The following is a 19,279-nucleotide window of genomic DNA, read 5'->3' as shown; positions in this document are numbered from 1 at the left end:
TTGAGTTACTATGGTCAACATTCTTGTGTCATCAATCTATATCTATCTGTAAGGTCACATACTGGGAGAGCTGTTGTTGCAGGAACCTGTTGTGTTGAGTTGGGTTGAGTTACTATGGTCAACATTCTTGTGTCATCAATCTATATCTGTCTGTAAGGTCACATACTGGGAGAGCTGTTGTTGCAGGAGCCTGGTGTGTTGAGTTGGGATGAGTTACCATGGTCAACATTCTTGTGTCATCAATCTATATCTGTCTGTACGGTCACAAATTGGGAGAGCTGTTGTTGCAGGAACCTATGTGATGTGCTGAGTTGGGTTGAGTTACTATGGTCAACATTCTTGTGTCATCAATCTATATCTGTCTGTACGGTCACATACTGGGAGAGCTGTTGTTGCAGGAACCTGTTGTGTTGAGTTGGGTTGAGTTACTATGGTCAACATTCTTGTGTCATCAATCTATATCTATCTGTAAGGTCACATACTGGGAGAGCTGTTGTTGCAGGAACCTGTTGTGTTGAGTTGGGTTGAGTTACTATGGTCAACATTCTTGTGTCATCAATCTATATCTGTCTGTACGGTCACATACTGGGAGAGCTGTTGTTGCAGGAACCTGTTGTGTTGAGTTGGGTTGAGTTACTATGGTCAACATTCTTGTGTCATCAATCTATATCTGTCTGTAAGGTCACATACTGGGAGAGCTGTTGTTGCAGGAGCCTGGTGTGTTGAGTTGGGATGAGTTACCATGGTCAACATTCTTGTGTCATCAATCTATATCTGTATGTACGGTCACATACTGGGAGAGCTGTTGTGTTGAGTTGGTGGAGTTTGTGTTGACCTCACATCACCTGCTTGGATCATCAGCCTCCCAGAATACAATGTTGACGCTGTGCAGTGTGGCAATTCTTCCAGCAGAGAATAATCCAATGATCAGCACAATCATTAAGTTTGTTACACATCGACCCTGTTCACAGCGTTAATCAGTCAGGACATTGCAGACAAGGGGATTACACCCATCAACATTTTAAGTCGTTACAATCTGTGTGATGAACAGATAGGATTGCTTCATGTAGTATCACGGTTATAAGGATTGTTTAACAGATGGTGGATTAGTCTCTTATACAAATCCTAAAATAACATAAGCCAAGACTCTCAAGCAAGGCTACAATCTACATTTCTTCAGTTTCATAAAGAGATTCTCTGGGCTCAGTGTATATCAATAGGCAACTGAACAAACAAAATCTTTAAGATTTTCATTTTAGTGACTAAATGTTATTGCATCTGAATATCAAACATGTTGAACACTAACAGTAAATTATTATGGAGAACATTGTTGCTAGACATTATCATTGATATTAAGTTGACGAATCGGTAATACTATTGAGCGATAATTACAAATGCTTAACATACATGTACCATGGACAATTGACATAAGGCACAAGGCATGCTGTGTCACATGTGTGTACAGGCTGATAGGGCAGCAGGTGCTTGTGGCACATCACAATAGTGCCTGTCAATCAATCCATGTGCTCTAGGTGGTATGCTGCCATATCATCAAGTGTTCCCATCTGGATAGGGTCACTGTAATGAAGTAAACGTGTAATGTGAGCTGCAGGACAGACAACCTACCTGCTCACTGGATGAAGAGGCTGGACCTGGTGCGAGTTCCAGGCCTGAGGCCCACAGCAGACTGCCATGTCTGACCGTACATGAATGACGTTCCCACACACAAATAATTTCCAAAGACATTTATTTAGAAATAAAGTTGTAGCCTCCAACAGCTGAGGAATGCCATGACGCCTATTGGTTTGTAACAGGTGCCATGTTAAAGAGTGGAAACAGCATCTGTGCTTTTGTGTTTACGATTAAACCGTGCAGTGGCTATTGAATTGTATTGACCAAGCAGGTAGATGGCCGTTAGGCGCTGCAGGTGATATGTGCAGTTACACAAGTCCAACAGTTTGTTTAAGCCTTGGACTGGAAGATAAAGTACATCTACAACCTGAAATGCTGCCTCGTTGTCTCAGTGGTTTTGACCTACTGGAAGGAGTTGAAGAAAGCAGAAGAAGTGCAGGAAAACTTACACCAACACTTGAGACTGAAACGTCTGTGGGATATTTTCTTTGGTAAGGGCTGTCGTGCAGTGTAAGAAGCAGTCTAGATGTTTGTGGATTGTTACATCAAACTGCCAAAAGACACTTCATGAACAAGTATATCTGTGCTAAAACAGCTAATTATTTATTCAACATGTTCAAGAGATGTTTTGTTAAACAGAATGAGTGTTACTGCAGGTAGTATTAAACAGCAAGCAGCAACCTTGGAGAAAATATCATCTTTGGTAACAACTTAACAGTTCTTGTGAAAACCTTTGAGACCGCTCGACTGAACATGTTGTTCGTCATCTATTCCAGTTTGTGTTATGCTTTTCCTATTGGATGACATTAAACCTCCTGGACTGAAGAATCCTTACTAGACTTGGGTTTCAGGCTTGTGGCTTTAGTTGCAGAGTGTAACAGACAACAAACTGTCACGGCATCAGTGAGGTCAGGAGGATCTAACTCCCAGTTTGTTACCATGGTTGTTGTATCCCCAGTCATGGTTGTATTAACTTGTATATTCTGTGTGTGATCGACACTGCTAGCCTGTCTCAGATACTTCTCTGTTCAGACTTCTTGAAAACACAAGGTTCAACATTATCATCGTATTCCCTAATTATGTTGTTAGTATTGTTGTAATTACCGCTAGACGCTACACCTGCGTGTTTGATGCAGGGATAATCCTCAGGTATTCTCCATGGAAATTTCAGGAGGAACTGCGAGGGGAGTTTACATTGTTTAACTCTCAAATGGTCTGCACATAATCTTCAAATCACCTTCACCTTGGAGGAAATGTGCAGAGGATTACGTTGGCTTGCAGACTAACACAGATAAAACAACCAATGAGCTGCAGTCATAGTTTGGGGAGTCTTTGACTTGTGGGAATACCTACTCCATCACTGTGGTTCACGCCTATGAAACATTAGGACAGGTAAAATTGATGTGGATGGAACATAATTTCACTTATGTCAGCAAAATATGGAAACAGTTTAAAGCTGCTGACTGAATCAAAGGATGTTAATGGATACAGGATGGACAACGTGATTACTTGTAGGATGGTATTATTGTGAATGTCTCCATGTCTCTTTGACAGTGATTTTATATTCAGCGTTGATTTCATTATCTCTGTGCATCAGGTGTTTTCACCGATATCAATATTGACCTGATATGAAAAAGAAATCGAAACTCACCATCTGTTTTACCTATATACAAGCTGCTGTCATTGGGATGTCTATGTAACAGGAGTGCAGGTAGATATCTGAAATGCCATTACCTGATTCAAGACCAGTTTCCACAATTCAGTGCGGTGAATCATTTGTTCTGTCCTGATTTGATTGTGTTTGTGAAGATTCTCCAAGGAGCTACATGTTGTGTGTTATACCATGGAGGATATAAACTCATATCATCCACTGATTGTGACACGGTAGTGACATCAGACTGTTCAAGCAGGCTTATTCCAATCAATATAGCCTTGTGTCAGATCATTGAAACATGTTTGACTTATGAATAGAAAGGAAATAGTTAAGGCAAATTAACTGTTTCTGGTTTTCACAGTTAAAATCTTGCTGCTTGTGTCAATGTTTTACATGAAAAAACTATTTCTCTGTGTCTAGAATGAAGAAAATACAGTCTGTGAAATAATAGTCTGGATTTACAGACCAGAGTTGAACCTGATGACAGGACATTGATGAGGAAGACATCAGATAAAAGAACTGTCTCTTAGACATCCATCTTCTTTAGCATCCCTTCACCAGGCGTGGTACTTTCGTTTTAGTGCATTTCATGTGTCAATCATCGTAAGAATTATAAAATGTATTTATCAATAATACCATATGAGATCTATGCAGAAAGTGTATGAAGTTCACAAAGAATTCAGTCAACTGTTATGCCTTGCTTCAGCTTCACAATGTGGCATTAATTACTGCATTTAGTATCCTGTGACCATCTTGTGTGTGAATGAACGTAGGACATTAGACTTTATCTGAAACTAAGGAAGTAACCAATGGTAACATACAAGCATAGTATTTAGCAAAGTTATGACACATGCAGGAACAAGTTGAGGACATTCAGGTGCTAATTATATAATGATATGCAAGAGAGGAGTTTTTGTGTTCTATCCTCACCAAAGTTAACACTGAACAGCAGGAGTTCAAGGAGCAATGCTTTATTGAAACTTTAATCCTTTGAATTTTGTCAATGTTTTGATGTATACAAGGACATACAACAATTCCTACTTACATGATATAGAGATGAACTGACCATTCATCCGTGACAGCTTTAATCCTTTGAATTTTGTCCGAATGTTTTGATATATACAAGGACATACAACGATTCCTACTTACATGTTATAGAGATGAACTGACCATTCATCCATGACAGCCAAACTGTACCCGTGTGGCAGTGATGTAATTGAATGATTAATGATCGCTTCAATTGACCTCGGACACTGATCCTATATAACAGGACACACAGACTTGGGTGTGACACAGTTATTTTCCTTATGGCTCTGTGAAGTACATTTTGTGATTGTTCAATTTGAGTTGTGTTAATTGGATGTTGGTGGATTTATTTACCTGAATGTGGATCATTGTTGATTGACGGTTGTGAAATCACTTTCTGTGGTGAGGTATTGAAAAGCACTTGTTTCTGATAAATATGAATGAAATATGAAATTGATTGGATCTACTGAATACATCTCAGCATTTTCCTGTTCTGTGGACCTGTGTCATCTCCTTGCTGCTGAAGCAAGGATCTGAAGGGGAAACTCTGTTTGGATTTATATCTTGACATTTCACCTGATCGAATGGCTTGAGAACACCATATGTGTCATTGTATTTATTGAACTTTTTGCTGAGGCACATCATTGATTTAAAAATTTGTAGTTACAAGAATTGGATTGTTGGACAATACATACAAAATCCTTATACAAACCTTGGAGCTTTAGAAATATATGGCTACTTTCCATCGATGGTAGCTATTGAAAGTCTTGACCTCACTTACAGGACTTTGACTTGTGCAGCTGGTCTTCATGTCTGGAGTATCATATTATGGAGAATGGTTTGTTCTTCCTATAGGATTAGATAAAATTGATGTCATCAGTGTGTAGGACATCTGAGGCTCTCCGTATGTTAAAGTAATATTGTGTTGAAACGTGACAGTGACGGATTAAGAGCTCCTCCTGGTGTTGTGTTGTGATGTCAGACTGTCGAACAGAGATTGATGAACAAGATCTGGGAACCTCAACGTTGTTATGTTTCAGTGTTGAATTCGTTGAACGTTTCGTTGATGTTGTAAGCATTGATTGTCAATAGATAGATGAACAGAATTTAGGGATTGTGATTCTCATGACTCGTTCAACGCTAATTATGACCTGTCGTTAGGATTATTCTACCTGTAGGGCAGAATTTATATACTGTGTTGGTGTGGATGATATTGTCAACACGTATTGACGTCTGTTGGATTATGGACAGACATTAGTGAAGAGGAAACAGCAAAAAGATTTCATGGCATCATTTTCAGGCTATATGCGCATGGTCAAGGTCAAAAAAGGTCATTTGAAACTTTGACCAATTTTGGGAAGAAACATGATGGCATCACATTAGGTTGAGTTAGTGAGTGTTCTTTGATCTGATGAAATCATCAACTGGATTGTAGGCAATAGCAAGATCTTCATGACATCATTCTCATGGTGTGTCCATCAAGGCCATGAATGATATGAAACAACAAGAACAATACAGCATTCCTGCCCCTTGATGAGGTGGAATATTCTTGATCTCAGGAACAATACATTGTCAGTGCATTCGTGCAAACATTGACCTTGAATATCATTACAACAGCCCATCAGGAAATATCACCATTGGCGCCACTCTTCACAACTACCAGTCTACCATTTAGTCACTATACATACATTGGAATCATTATCATGGACTGTTGTGTGATGTTAGGGTAATCATTAGGAAACATCACCATTGTACACCAGACCATGTCCTTGTTATTTAGGACTTTCCCAACGGATATGCTGTAAAATTGTAGAGTGATTCATTTTATGTGGATACCAGCACTTTCAGTGTCCTGGCTCAAGAGACAAGTTTGTGTATATACTCACAAAACTCAGTAACAAGTCTTCGTCATAATTTCACTTGGATCTGATTGCTTCAAACTGTCTGAATAGAACAAGATCCAAGAAAAAAGGAGCAGTGTGTTCATGACCTGATGAATTTTATCATTAGTTTCCAAGTAAATATCTGACACCTGAATCTACAGAAAGGAGAAGCTGAAAGTAGGTCAGAATCTGATTTATGATTAATAACAATCTGGAGGTTGGTGTGTAATACTGATTACTGACAGTGGAATAACCAAGTACCTGCTGCATGGATGTACCTGCTGCACTGCTGCACCTATATATCACATAGGTTTGAGTGGAATACGGTTACTAATCTGATTGGTTTGATCGGATTACTTCTTCAATAGCCGAGACTGAACTCCTCTCACCATGGCATTAGCTAAAGCTATGAAGATCATCTCAGACTTCAGTATCAACCTTGTGGATCCAGTAAGTTGTATCACTTTGTATTTACCAATTAGGATCCCTGGATCCCATTATGAACCGTCATGAGTGAGTTAGTGAGTGAGTTGTGTTAAACACCGCTTTTAAAAGTATTCCAGTTATATCGCAGGGTGTCAGCTTAATGTGGGAGGAAAGCCAAAAGTGATGCAGGTCTCAGACGTTTATCACTTCCGTGAAACCCACGAGCACGGGTATGGTGCTGACAAACCTAGAAACATACTCGGGGCGAACCGGGATTCGAACCCACAATCAAGGTGGTCTGGTAGTAGCCTGCCCGGAGAGCAGGGGTCCAGGTTTCAATCCCTGGTCTTGTCATACCCAAAGACTTGACAACAGTATAAGGATCTATATCGAAACGTCCCTTTACAATATTAAAGAAGTTGTTATCCATAAATTGTGTCTACCGGGATTCGAACCCACAATCATAGGTTTCTGGCGTGTCCAAGGGACGCAACTCTGAACAGCGAATCGCGGTGCCTTAGACGACTGGGCCACCCGTGCCCCCTGAACCGTCATGAACCTGACAACAGAGAGTGGCATGGGTCTCTCTTATATCTGCGGGCCCTGAGGACACTCAGGAATAATATGAGGGGATCTTTAGGCATGGGAATGGGGGTTCAAGAGTGACCAGTGTACCAACAACACATGAACATGTAGTTCCAGATAAGAGGGGTCCATTGGTAAGCATTGTGACCTACTTGACATCTACAGTCTGGTGACACACTCCACTTGTCTTATAAGAATTTGAATGAAGTCATAGCATGATGCATGTTCTGAAGCTAATTATTAATTGGGGATGATCATTGTTATTTTTGTGTTTGAAGCATAGTGATTAAGTGGAAAATATCAGACATGGACAATATCACAGACATATACATAAGTCAGCACACATCAGCTCGGTTATGTCCTAGTCCTACAGTAACACCTCATATTGTCACAGTAGGACATTATATCACACACATATATTCCAGTCAGCACACATCAGCTCAGTTATGTCCTAGTCCTACACTAACACCTCATATTGTCACAGTGTGATGTTATATCACACATATATTCCAGTCAGCACACATCAGCTCAATTATGTCCTAGTCCTACACTAACACCTCATATTGTCACATTGTGATGTTATATCACACATATATTCCAGTCAGCACACATCAGCTCAGTTATATCCTAGTCCTACACTAACACCTCATATTGTCACAGTGTGATGTTATATCACACATATATTCCAGTCAGCACACATCAGCTCAGTTATGTCCTAGTCCTACACTAACACCTCATATTGTCACAGTGTGATGTAATATCACACATATATTCCAGTCAGCACACATCAGCTCAGTTATGTCCTAGTCCAACACTACCACCTCATATTGTCACAGTGTGATGTTATATCACACATATATTCCAGTCAGCACACATCAGCTCAGTTATGTCCTAGTCCAACACTAACACCTCATATTGTCACAGTGTGATGTTATATCACACATATATTCCAGTCAGCACACATCAGCTCAGTTATGTCCTAGTCCAACACTACCACCTCATATTGTCACAGTGTGATGTAATATCACACACACATATTCCAGTCAGCAGACATCAGCTCAGTTATGTCCTAGTCCTACAGTAACACCTCATATTGTCACAGTAGGACGTTATATCACACACATATATTCCAGTCAGCAGACATCAGCTCAGTTATGTCCTAGTCCTACACTAACACCTCATATTGTCACAGTGTGATGTTATATCACACATATATTCCAGTCAGCACACATCAGCTCAGTTATATCCTAGTCCAACACTACCACCTCATATTGTCACAGGGAACGTTATATCACGCACATATACTCCAGCCAGCACAGCCTTGCATCTCCCACTCCTGTACATTATAAGTAAATCTATATATCCGCCTCCCAGCAAGCTCACATGCAAGATGCGTGGAAGTGAACTGGGAGTGTGAAGAAGCAAGTGCAGCCATGTAATTCTGTTTGGCATTTAGATTTGTGAAATGGGAGCCCTGCCAGGTTGTCTGCACATGGACAAGTTTTTGTTGCGAGATGTGTGCCGACTCTCCTCTTGTGAATATGCAGGCTCTTCTCCAGCTTCCAGAAGTTCACACTGTTTGAGATAGACTTGCTTCCGATTTGTTTCAAGTCATGAGATTAACACTAGACTATCAATAGATTCTGGTGTGCTCTTTGTGAGGAAGCATTTGACAGGATTTCAGGCAGGACTTTGTGGGTGTGTGAAATTTGAATTTCTTCTTTCAGAGTTGAACAAGGGTGTTTCTAAGATTTTTTCTGGTACTTAGTTTTGACTATTATTGTGATTGTATGAAAAAGGCATTTTATTTTTGATTTACCAATTCATCATGTCATCATAGCAGTCAAGGTACATATAGCCTAAACAAGATGAGGATAAATGGTGATTTCAGTAGAATCAGGAATGGTCTGGTAGCCTAGTGCCGTAGTGATTAAAGACATTCATTGGTCATGCTGACATTTTGGATCATGATACTGCGTTAGTATACATGAGACTCCTCCCTTGCTCACTAGAATTAGGCAGATATAACAGTTTTCTTTATAATATGTTTTGTAGTTAGACTTCAAAATGTTCAACTTATTCATCATGCTCATAGCTGGACATTGAGTATGTTATGCCCCCGACCTAAAAGGTCGGGGGTATATAGTTATACCAAGGTTCTGTCGGTCTGTCCATCCGTCCGTCCGAAAACTTTGTCGGTGCGATTTCTCTTAAACTATTCAGTGGATTCATCTCAAACTTAGTACATATAATCTGTGTCATATGGAGGGGTGTAGTCAAAAGAAAAAAATTGTTTTTATTAATTTTCCATTTTTTAGAATTTTTCAAACCCTAACCCTATCCATTATTTAATTTGAAACTACTGACACACTAGGCGGGTCGGGGGTATTGCCCTTGTTTGACCCTTAATTTTACAAGGTCTGTATCGTTCCACCCTATAAATCAGGAGTCGGGTGTAGGGAAATTGTAACAACAATGTTCCATGAGGTCAGACAGTAGAGACAGTGTTCCATGAGGTCACACAGAGACAATGTTCAATGAGGTCACACAGGAGAGACAATGTTCCATGAGGTCAGACAGAAACAGTGTTACATGAGGTCACAGGAGAGCCTTGTGACAGAGCCTCACGGAGCCTAGCAGGACCTCCTCTCGGAGCCTCTCCCTCAGCATTGACACTTTCCCCAAACATTTCATTCAGACAAACCAGGGATTAGGTATGCACTGTGTGCACAACATTTTTAACTCTGCAGTTGCAAACTTGATGTTCAAACATTGGCCTATTTCTGGTAGCTTTGTGGTTACAGACTTTTCTATTTCCTCAATCTTTGTATGATCTGTGGTAAAAATTATGGTGGACAGGTATTGATTTCCTGGTCCAAGTTCATTCTTCTGTTTCTTGTTAATGGAGTTCTTATATCAATAAAAAAAAGGTTTCAAGTGATTTTGATTAAGTGATATGGCATTGATACTATATGTATTCACAAATTGTCATCGATAAACAAAGATGGTCCCACCAGTTCTGATTCTTATTGATAGAGATCTGCACATGAAAGTGAGTAGCCCAGGTGGTCGTGTGTTTGCTTGTCCTGCTTATAGGCTGAGTTTGAATCTTCACACAGGTGAATTGTAAGTCCATAGGACAACTGAATATTTGTTCCTGACTGGGCTCCAGTACCGATGATGATGCTTGACGAAAATAGTGATTGGGTGGTTAGCAATGGTTGGGCTATGTAACTGGATTGACTGGTTACTGTAGCATGTCCTTAGCCCCATGGACCTAGACACTAACAAGAAGCTAGGGCTTTATTGTGGTACATGATGTCTCGCTAGGGTATATGAAAACTTAACACTTGCCATGCTAGGTGACAGTCTGGTATTGCTTCATCAATGGGAATTATCAGCCTTACCAAACCATGCTGAATCGTTGAGATGCTATGATAAAGTGGCTAAGGCTAAGGCACTGCAATTCACTGTGGTTGTTGGTTTGAGGTTTGAATCCCAGAATCCCAGAATCCCCTGAGTAAGAATCTTGGTTTATCATGTTCGTGGGTTTCAGTGTGGGAAACATGTAAGCAGCATCACGTTCGCAGTCTACCCGTAGAGATCAGGATTAGAATTTGTCTTCAGCAACCCATGCTTGTTGTAAATTGCGTGGATCAGTGCTCATGATGTCAATCACTGGATTGTCTGGTTCAGACTCGATTATTTACAGACCACCGTCATTTAGCTGGAATATTGCTGAGTGGAGCAAACCAAACAAAACAGAACTTTGGTAGTCCCTCCCACATTGAGATGATGAAGCTGACTCACACACTCGATCAGGGGCACAGGTGGCCAAGTCGTCTAAGGTGCTGCAATTCACTGTGCATAGGTTTGGGCACGCCAGAAACTTTTGGTTTTTGGTTTCAAATCTTGGTTCATCCCATTGTGTTTCAAGGTTTATAAGCTACATACCCGTTTCACCAAAGTGGTACACGTCTGAGACATGCATCTCTTCAGGCTTTCCACCCACATCAAGCTGAAATGCCCAGATATAACTGGAATACTGTTAAAAGTGGCTCACTCACTCACTCACTCACTCACTCTCTCACTCAGACTGTGTGTTATTTGCTGCAGTACCTATGCAGAGGTGCTTCACTTAGTTGTACAAAGATCAGCTGATGGTGGGTTCAAGTCTCAAGTACAACCTGATTATGATCCTTGATAAACGTCCTAATAGGGTTTTATCTATCTCACTCACTCACTCACTCACTCACTCACTCACTCACTCACTCACTCACTCACTCACTCACTCACTCACTCACTCACTCACTCACTCACTCACTCAAGCAGACATTGCCCATGATTTGTTTGTAGCAATCTTTGAGCAATGTCTTCACACACTTTACCCATGTGGGGAATATAAGCCGGCGTGGGGAGCGAACACTTTAACCACTGGGCTACCCCACTGACCAGGCTTGAGTAAGTTGTGCAGGGTTAGAACTAAACTGAAAAGCTCAACTAGCCCAGGTAACAATATAATGCCCTTGTAATGTTAAAAACAAGGGGAAATTGAAAAATTTGTGCTAGCCCACAGGAATTTGTACTGGCCCACAGGAATTTGTACTATCCCATGCTATCCCACAGGAATTTGTACTAGCCCCGGGCTAGCGGGCTAGTGTTAAGTTCTAACCCTGTTGTGAAGGTGAGGTGTGTAAGATGCTGTTACTCACTGTTGGACAATGCTACCGTGTGGGGGTGCAACCTTAGAAACATGTAGATCTGTCGGTAATTAAAAGCATCACGTCACTGAGTTGTTGACAAGAGAATTCATTTATTTATTCAGCACGTTTTGTCTCCATGTCACACCCTTGAGAGGAATTTAGGATCCGTGGTGAATTGTTAAAAACTATTGATTAGTTTTGTCGTGTTACATCGGACATTGGATAGTCCTGTTTAAATTGTATAGTTACATGGTATGGAAAGTGTTAATAGAACAATCATGACGATATCGACACCGATGTCTCGTGTTCAGGTTTATTTAAAATATCAAACTCAGGCTGTAAATAGATATATATCACTTTTTACGTGTTGTTTACTAATCCTGCACAGACTGAGCAGAATGTTTTGTACACAAGGACTAAGATTTCTTCAACACTTTAAAGTTTAATTGATAATTATCAATATCAATTATAATTTCTAAATTGAAAAAAATGATTATGAACACTGTCTTTGTGTAATTATTGTAAGCTTTGAATGATTGATATGCACCCCAATATTTGAGTTATTATAAGCATACCATATTTGATGTAATACCAATATATCCAATACAGCCTATGCAAGTCTATATTTTTGGCAAGTCTAGATTACTGCAGTATCAGAAATGAAGAGAGTCTCTGGGCTCCTTTTTATTATATTTTTATTAAGATAATTTAACACCTATTTTCTGTAAGATACATGTATGTTTATTTGAGAGTCTAGTTGTTAGTCTACCTCTCCATGGAAATCATGATATGACAGTAATATTGCTAAAAGTGGCATAAAACTCAACCCACACACTCAAAGTAATGATAAGCCTGTTGTGCCACACATGATTTCAGTCCAGTATCTTTCAACATCCCTGATAAATCCAGGCCTTTACCTCCCAGCCATATGTAACATACTGCACATAACTTGGTTAGTGATGAACATCTCTGCCTTATTAATATATTCACCGGTAGCCTTGCTCCAAGGCTGTACTGAAAGAAAAGTCAATGAATGTGTAGTGATTCAATCCTCCTAATAGGCAAGATAGATATGTGGACAGTACAAAGACGCCAGTCTCTTATAGGGACAACTTGTTCTTATTATTTACATAATTTAGATATTATGATTTAAACTGATAATTATTGCCTCAGAGACTTGTTCAAGTCTAGTTCAGCGGGTGCATCAGCAGATGAGTGCACAGAATCCCATCTTTCTACCCCCCATAGATTATTCTGTGTCTACTACAAAATAGATACATTCCTCAGCTAACTACAGGTGATAAACTCTAGCACCTGACATGATTGGTGGCCGGATGGATAGAGGATCCTGCACACAATTGGCCAGACGGATAGAAGTGTAAACTGAGAGGGAAGCAGTGAGCATGTGATCTGACAGCTGGAGAGATGACTCTGATAGATGTGAATAGACTTACCACAGATGCCACTGTGTCGCTGCCGTACTTAGTATATCCAGCTCTGATTTGGTTTTGTGTTACGGGTATATATACCTCCTATAGTTTCCTCATCGTCATCCCAACACCAGTCTTCGGTGGGGGGATGTCACTGTATGATAATCAGTATTCAATCTGGTAAACTTTCAAAATTAATTTTTATCCAGGTTCCATTTATCAGGCATAAAAAACAATTTAGGCTTACGGATTGTTAAGGTCCAAAAGGAAAATTAGAGATGTTTTTGCTTAAAAATATTAGCCACGGTGGTTGGCTAGCATTGTGGTTGGTGTGTTAGTGCTTCTCATGGATGATGTGGGTTTGGCCCTTAAAAGAGTAGATAAGTCACTGGATAGTTTAATGTTCTTTTATGGAGATTATTGTCGGTTGGTTGGTTTGTTGTTTTACGCCACGCTCAGCAATATTCCGGCTATATGACGGCGATCTGTAAATAATCGAGTCTGGACCAAACAATCCATTGATTGATATCATGAGCATCAATTTGGATCGGTGATTATCAGTCTGTGCCAAAAAATGTGCCAAGATCTTGTATTACCCAACTGCTTCATAAACAATCTTCATTCACTCACTCCAAGAATTGTGCAATTCTAGTTGATTGTCAGAGTGCTCGAAACTAACACTGGTCCACTGTCCGAGCCTAGCATATTTTCTTTAGGACCAGTAGATTGTAATAAATGAAGGTCACATGGTCTAGTGTTATTTTGGGAACAAAGCAATTTAAGTTTTTACGACTTTTGATATCAGCAATAGATCGGGTCTAAACTCAGTTATTTTTAGCACCATTGTGTCTAGTAGAGATCCAAGAGGACCATTCGATTCTTTTTGGTGCTGGTCATTTAGACAGTGTTATGCACTGTTAAATTGTGTGTCATAATGTATGGAACAATGTTCATGCTATCAACCCTTGGTTTGACTGGCCCAGGCTCCTTTAATAATGTTAATGTCACTCCACTTTGATATGGCAGGAATAATGCCATGTCGGATGCATTATCAGCATTCACTCACTCACTCCACAGGTGCTACAAGTGAAAGAGACCGTGTCTCCGTGGTTTAATGGAGGAGCGTCCCTCCAGAGAATGGGGGTTCGTCATGCCAAAAGACGTTATAAGATGGTATTTGTTGTTACCCTGCCTGGTACTCGGCATTAAGGGTCTAAAACAAGGATTGGTCGGTATGGAGTCAGGATACTGTGTGTGAGTGGGGAATTCATGTTAAACTGTGACATGGTATCTCATTGGGCTACAACTATAAAATTGGCAACCACACACACACACACACACACACACACACACACACACACACACACACACACACACACACACACACACACACACACACACACACACAATTTGGTGAAAAAATGGGGAACCGCTGGTTGTAAGAAGTGACTTAATGGATAGAATAAGATAGGTCAGGGTTGGTGATTTGGTTGATTGTGTGTCATCGTACCCTGATGGAGTGGAATTGTTGCTTATGATATCGATCATGGTCCAGACTTGATTACTTACAGGCCTCCGTCATATGGCTGGAGTGCAGCATTAAATAACAAACAAACAAACAAACAAGAAATGGGTTTGAGTGGGAAGACTCAGACTAAATCATTTCACAAATCTAAAAAAAAATAGACACTAAACTGTTCATCAAAATCCCAAGGCAATGAAGGCATCGATATATGATCATGTGACCTTGTTCCCATTATCTCTAAATCTAATTTGAAACCTGATACCCAGGCATATCTACCTCCGACTTCATTGGCACTGAAGAACCAGTTTGAGGTGTGAAGTTTGTATTTACCTGCATGAATCATAATGTTCATTAACTAGGAAGTAATACGTCATCAACACAAGCCCGACTAGCCAGGGGCAGGTCAATGTTGCATGCAGTTTCACTGAGACATGTGCAAGCGGCCATGGTAATGTTTTCTGTTTACAGTATCATTATCAAGTTGTGTTACATCGTATTACTTACTGATTTGTTTTTGAGATAGACACGTTCTCATTGATGTAGATTATTGCATACCATACTTTTTCCTTCAGCAGTGTGATTACGTAGTGATTATATAATGTGCAGCTGTTTGACATTTAAATATGTCGGCGAATGTACCATCACAGAACTTATGTAATCGTTCCTGCATCACCAAACATGAAGTGGTTACCATCAGGATGTCATGATATGTCGTGTGTTGTCCGGACATTGTCATGGTAACATGATGACATTACCCGTAGTCTGATATAACTGTTATGGGGGCAGTGACGTACCCTTGTGGTTAAAGCGATCGCCAGTCACAACGAAAGCCCGGATTTGATTCCCCACATGGGTACAATGTGTGACGTCCATTTTGTGGCGTCCCCTGCTATGATATTGCTGGAACATTGCTAAAAGTTGCATAAAACTAAACTCACTCACTCACTATTTAACTGTTATTAAAGGTAGCAAGAAGGAACTTTGTGTTAAATAACCATCCCTGCATTTAAAAGGGTTTTGTTCTTGTGTTTTTGGTTAACAAGGTTTTTGTTTTTGAGATAATAAGTAAACGTATGAATCCAGAGGTTTTATAGTTAAATTTCAGTGATTTCATCATTTCTTATTATTTGTTGGTGTATCTTGATACCAGTGGTGTCGTTAGTCTGTATTGTGATACATATGGTATCGCATGATATCAGGCGATATTGAGCATCTACTGATTACCCAGAGAACACTGAAGTCTGGACCTGGACTGACCACCAGTCTTAGTCTCAATACATCTTTGTATGGGTTGAGGATTAACTTATATATATGTGTTTGGTTTGGTTTGTTGTTTAACGCCTCACTCAGCAATATTCCAGCTATATGACGGCGGTCTGTAAATAATCGAGTCTGGACCAGACAATCCAGTTATTTATATCATGAGCATCGATCCGCGCAATTGGGATCGATGACATGCATCAACCAAGTCAGCGAGCCTGACCACTCAATCCCGTTAGTCGCCTTTTACGACAAGCAAAGTCACCTTTTACGGCAAGCATTATATATATGTCTCAAACCATAGACTTATATATATGTAGGTCTATGGTTTGAGACATTGTTTGATTTGTTTGTTTGTTGTTTAACTTCACACTCCAGTTATATGACGGCTGTCAGTAAACAATCGAGTATGGACCAGACGGGGGCACAGGTGGCCCAGTCATCTTAGGCGCTGCAATTCGCTGTGCAGAGTTGTGCCCCTTGGGCACGCCAGAAACCTATGATTGTGGGTTCGAATCCCGGTAGACACAATTTATGGATAACAACTTCTTTAATACTGTAAAGGGACGTTTCGATATAGATCCTTATACTGTTGTCAAGTCTTTGGGTATGACATGACCAGGGATTGAAACCTGGACCCCTGCTCTCCGGGCGGGCTACTACCAGACCACACTGAGGCGGTCTCATTGTTAGAGAGTTATCTCCATAACTTCTTGTACTTGCTGCCAAGGTGTCTCAGTCCTGTGTGCAGGATCAAGCTAACAAGGTGACCTTGACCTTTCAGGGTCAGGGTTATCATATGACCTGCTTGTTTGCGAGATATCTCCCAAACCTCTGCATGGATTTGGTTTTATAAATGGAAATAAATGGAGCTTGTTATTAATACATGAAAGTGATTATCATGCTCTGCTGTTATCTCTCACCAGAAAACAAAATTACCAGTTATTTAGATTGGGCTTCCCAAATGGCCATATAGCCTGACTTCCCAGAAGTTTCAGTGTGGCTGGCACACTCTAATTACTCCTTACATTTAAAACACAAATTAGTATAATCAGGTTAGATCAAAATATCTTTCATGAAAATTACAAACAGAGCATATGAAATGGTATCCATCCACACCAATTATTGTGTCCTGTTTGCAGTGGTAGGGGGTGGGATTAGCCACTTTAGTTTTGTAATTTGTGCAGGGAATGCACAAATTGTTCTGACATTATTGAAATCACAATGTTGTTACATGTAACCAGTGAGTAGTCATCAAGTAGGGGCTTGCCATCAGGTAGCCTAGTGGTTAAAGCGTTGGCTTGTCACCCTGAAGACCTCATGGGTACAATGTGTGAAGCCCAATTCTGGTGTCCCCCGCCGTGATATTACTGGAATATTGCTAAAAGCGGCGTAAAACCATACTCACTCACTCACTCATCAAGTAGGTTACTGAGGTAAACCTGGGACTCATGTTTCCATGGCAACAAAGTATTCCTGAGAGTCCCCAGGACTCATGTATAGATAGATCAAAGTACATCCCTGCCGTTAAATTTCCCTGCTGATTTTCCATCATGATTTATCCTCTGAATCCTGACTGGGTGGTGGTGTGTCATGGCCGACATTTTGATTTTTCACCAGGATGAGGATCTGAGCCTGTGACACAAACGTGTTGGTCGGAATCTTGTTGTATTGACTGCTAACACTGAAAACCAGGGCTTGTGGGTTCAGTGACTCATTCCTTGTATTCCCTGCCATGACATTGATGATGAGAGTGTTGCTCACTCACTCATTTTAAATACTCACTCACTCACTCACTCACTCACTCACTCACTATCATACTCTCAACCCCACTCACTCACTATCTATCTCACTCACTCACTCACTCACTCACTCACTCACTATCTCACTCATTCACTCACTCACTCACTCACTCTCTCACTCACTTTCATACTCTCAACCCCACTCACTCACTATCTCACTCTCAACCCCACTCACTCACTCACTCACTATCTCACTCTCAACCCCACTCACTCACTCACTATCTCACTCTCAACCCCACTCACTCACTCACCCAGCAGGCCCACGCTCATGCAACCACCCACACACACCAACTCACTGAGCAGCACACTCATAAAGTTATTAGTTACAAAAAGTTTGATATTGTTATTTTCCTTCCAGGCCCGACCCAAGCTTGTGGAGCCGATCGACTATGAGACTTACGTTGTGCAGCACAAGGTCTTACTCCACAATGATCCACAACGGGACATGCTCAACTTCCCCCATGATGATGTGGAAGTGCCGGTGAGTAATAATAATGATGATAATGAAAATAATAGCACAGGCAGGCATGAAATATTTCCTTCAAAAGTCAGAATTCCATCCTTCCAGACCATTATGACATCATAATCAAATGACATCGCTCATATCTTTCAGGCTGAATACAGGAATATGGTTAGATGTACTTCTTACACTCAAGATGTCAGTCATTGGTTTTACTGGCCATCATAAAGCTAGAATCATGCTGCGTGTGACGTTAAACAAACAGAACAAGCCTTCATTTTAGAAACAAAATTTCAAGAGCCCCTTATAAACATTAATGAAAGTACCAGATATTGTCTGTTGTATCCATGATTTCTGTCGTGTAATCAAGCTTACATTAGTTATTCAGGTGGAAGAGGCATTCTTTAAATGTTTTAATAGGCATCCATCCTAATGGTAGCTGTGTGTGCACTTAATACTTCAAATATGGTATTGCTGAAGCCCTGAATGAGTCATTTGTCTGCTCAAAGCTTTACGTTTTATGCCATCTCAACGCACTGTTTAACATGTTTAATTTGAAAAATGCATCTTTTGGGAGTTGAGGCAATCATGGATAATTGAAGATTTCTACAACTGTGAAAATTCATAAATATTTGTATTTAAGTTGCGGAACAAGTGGTTTTAATCATTTGCACCAGGTTTTCATGGTTGCAAATGTAATTTGCCCCCAGAGGCAAGGTGACTCAAGCGGTTGGTCAGTTATGAGTTGTTCTCTGTAGGGGAAGACACGCCACACTGTGTCTTGCTGTGTCTCGCTGTGTCTCGCTGTGTCTCGCTGCTGTCTCGCTGTGTCTCGCTGTGTCTTGCTGTGTCTCCCGTGATGCCTGCTGGTTTCACATATCCCAAAACGAAAT

The 19,279-nt window shown here is 40.5% G+C and overlaps 1 protein-coding gene across 24 annotated transcripts in view; it reads left to right on the top strand.

Moving 5' to 3' along the window:
* Positions 1–19,279, top strand: part of LOC124119718 (dedicator of cytokinesis protein 9-like) — a 190,253-nt gene that overhangs the window by 29,146 nt on the left and 141,828 nt on the right. For 22 of the 24 annotated variants that reach the window (XM_046482343.2, XM_046482341.2, XM_046482340.2 and 19 more), the window contains exon 2: positions 18,285–18,407. In XM_046482343.2, the coding sequence (XP_046338299.2) occupies positions 18,285–18,407 (123 nt within the window). Of the gene's footprint in view, positions 1–6,520; positions 6,646–15,252; positions 15,313–18,284; positions 18,408–19,279 lie in introns of those variants that run through there. The other 2 variants (XM_046482332.2, XM_046482336.2) reach the window with 2 other exon arrangements.

The sequence above is a fragment of the Haliotis rufescens genome, unplaced genomic scaffold (assembly GCF_023055435.1).
Source record: "Haliotis rufescens isolate VD_foot unplaced genomic scaffold, xgHalRufe1.0.p SCAF_9, whole genome shotgun sequence".
NCBI classification, from domain to species: Eukaryota; Metazoa; Mollusca; class Gastropoda; order Lepetellida; family Haliotidae; genus Haliotis; species Haliotis rufescens.
This window is presented reverse-complemented; position numbering and strand designations above follow the sequence as displayed.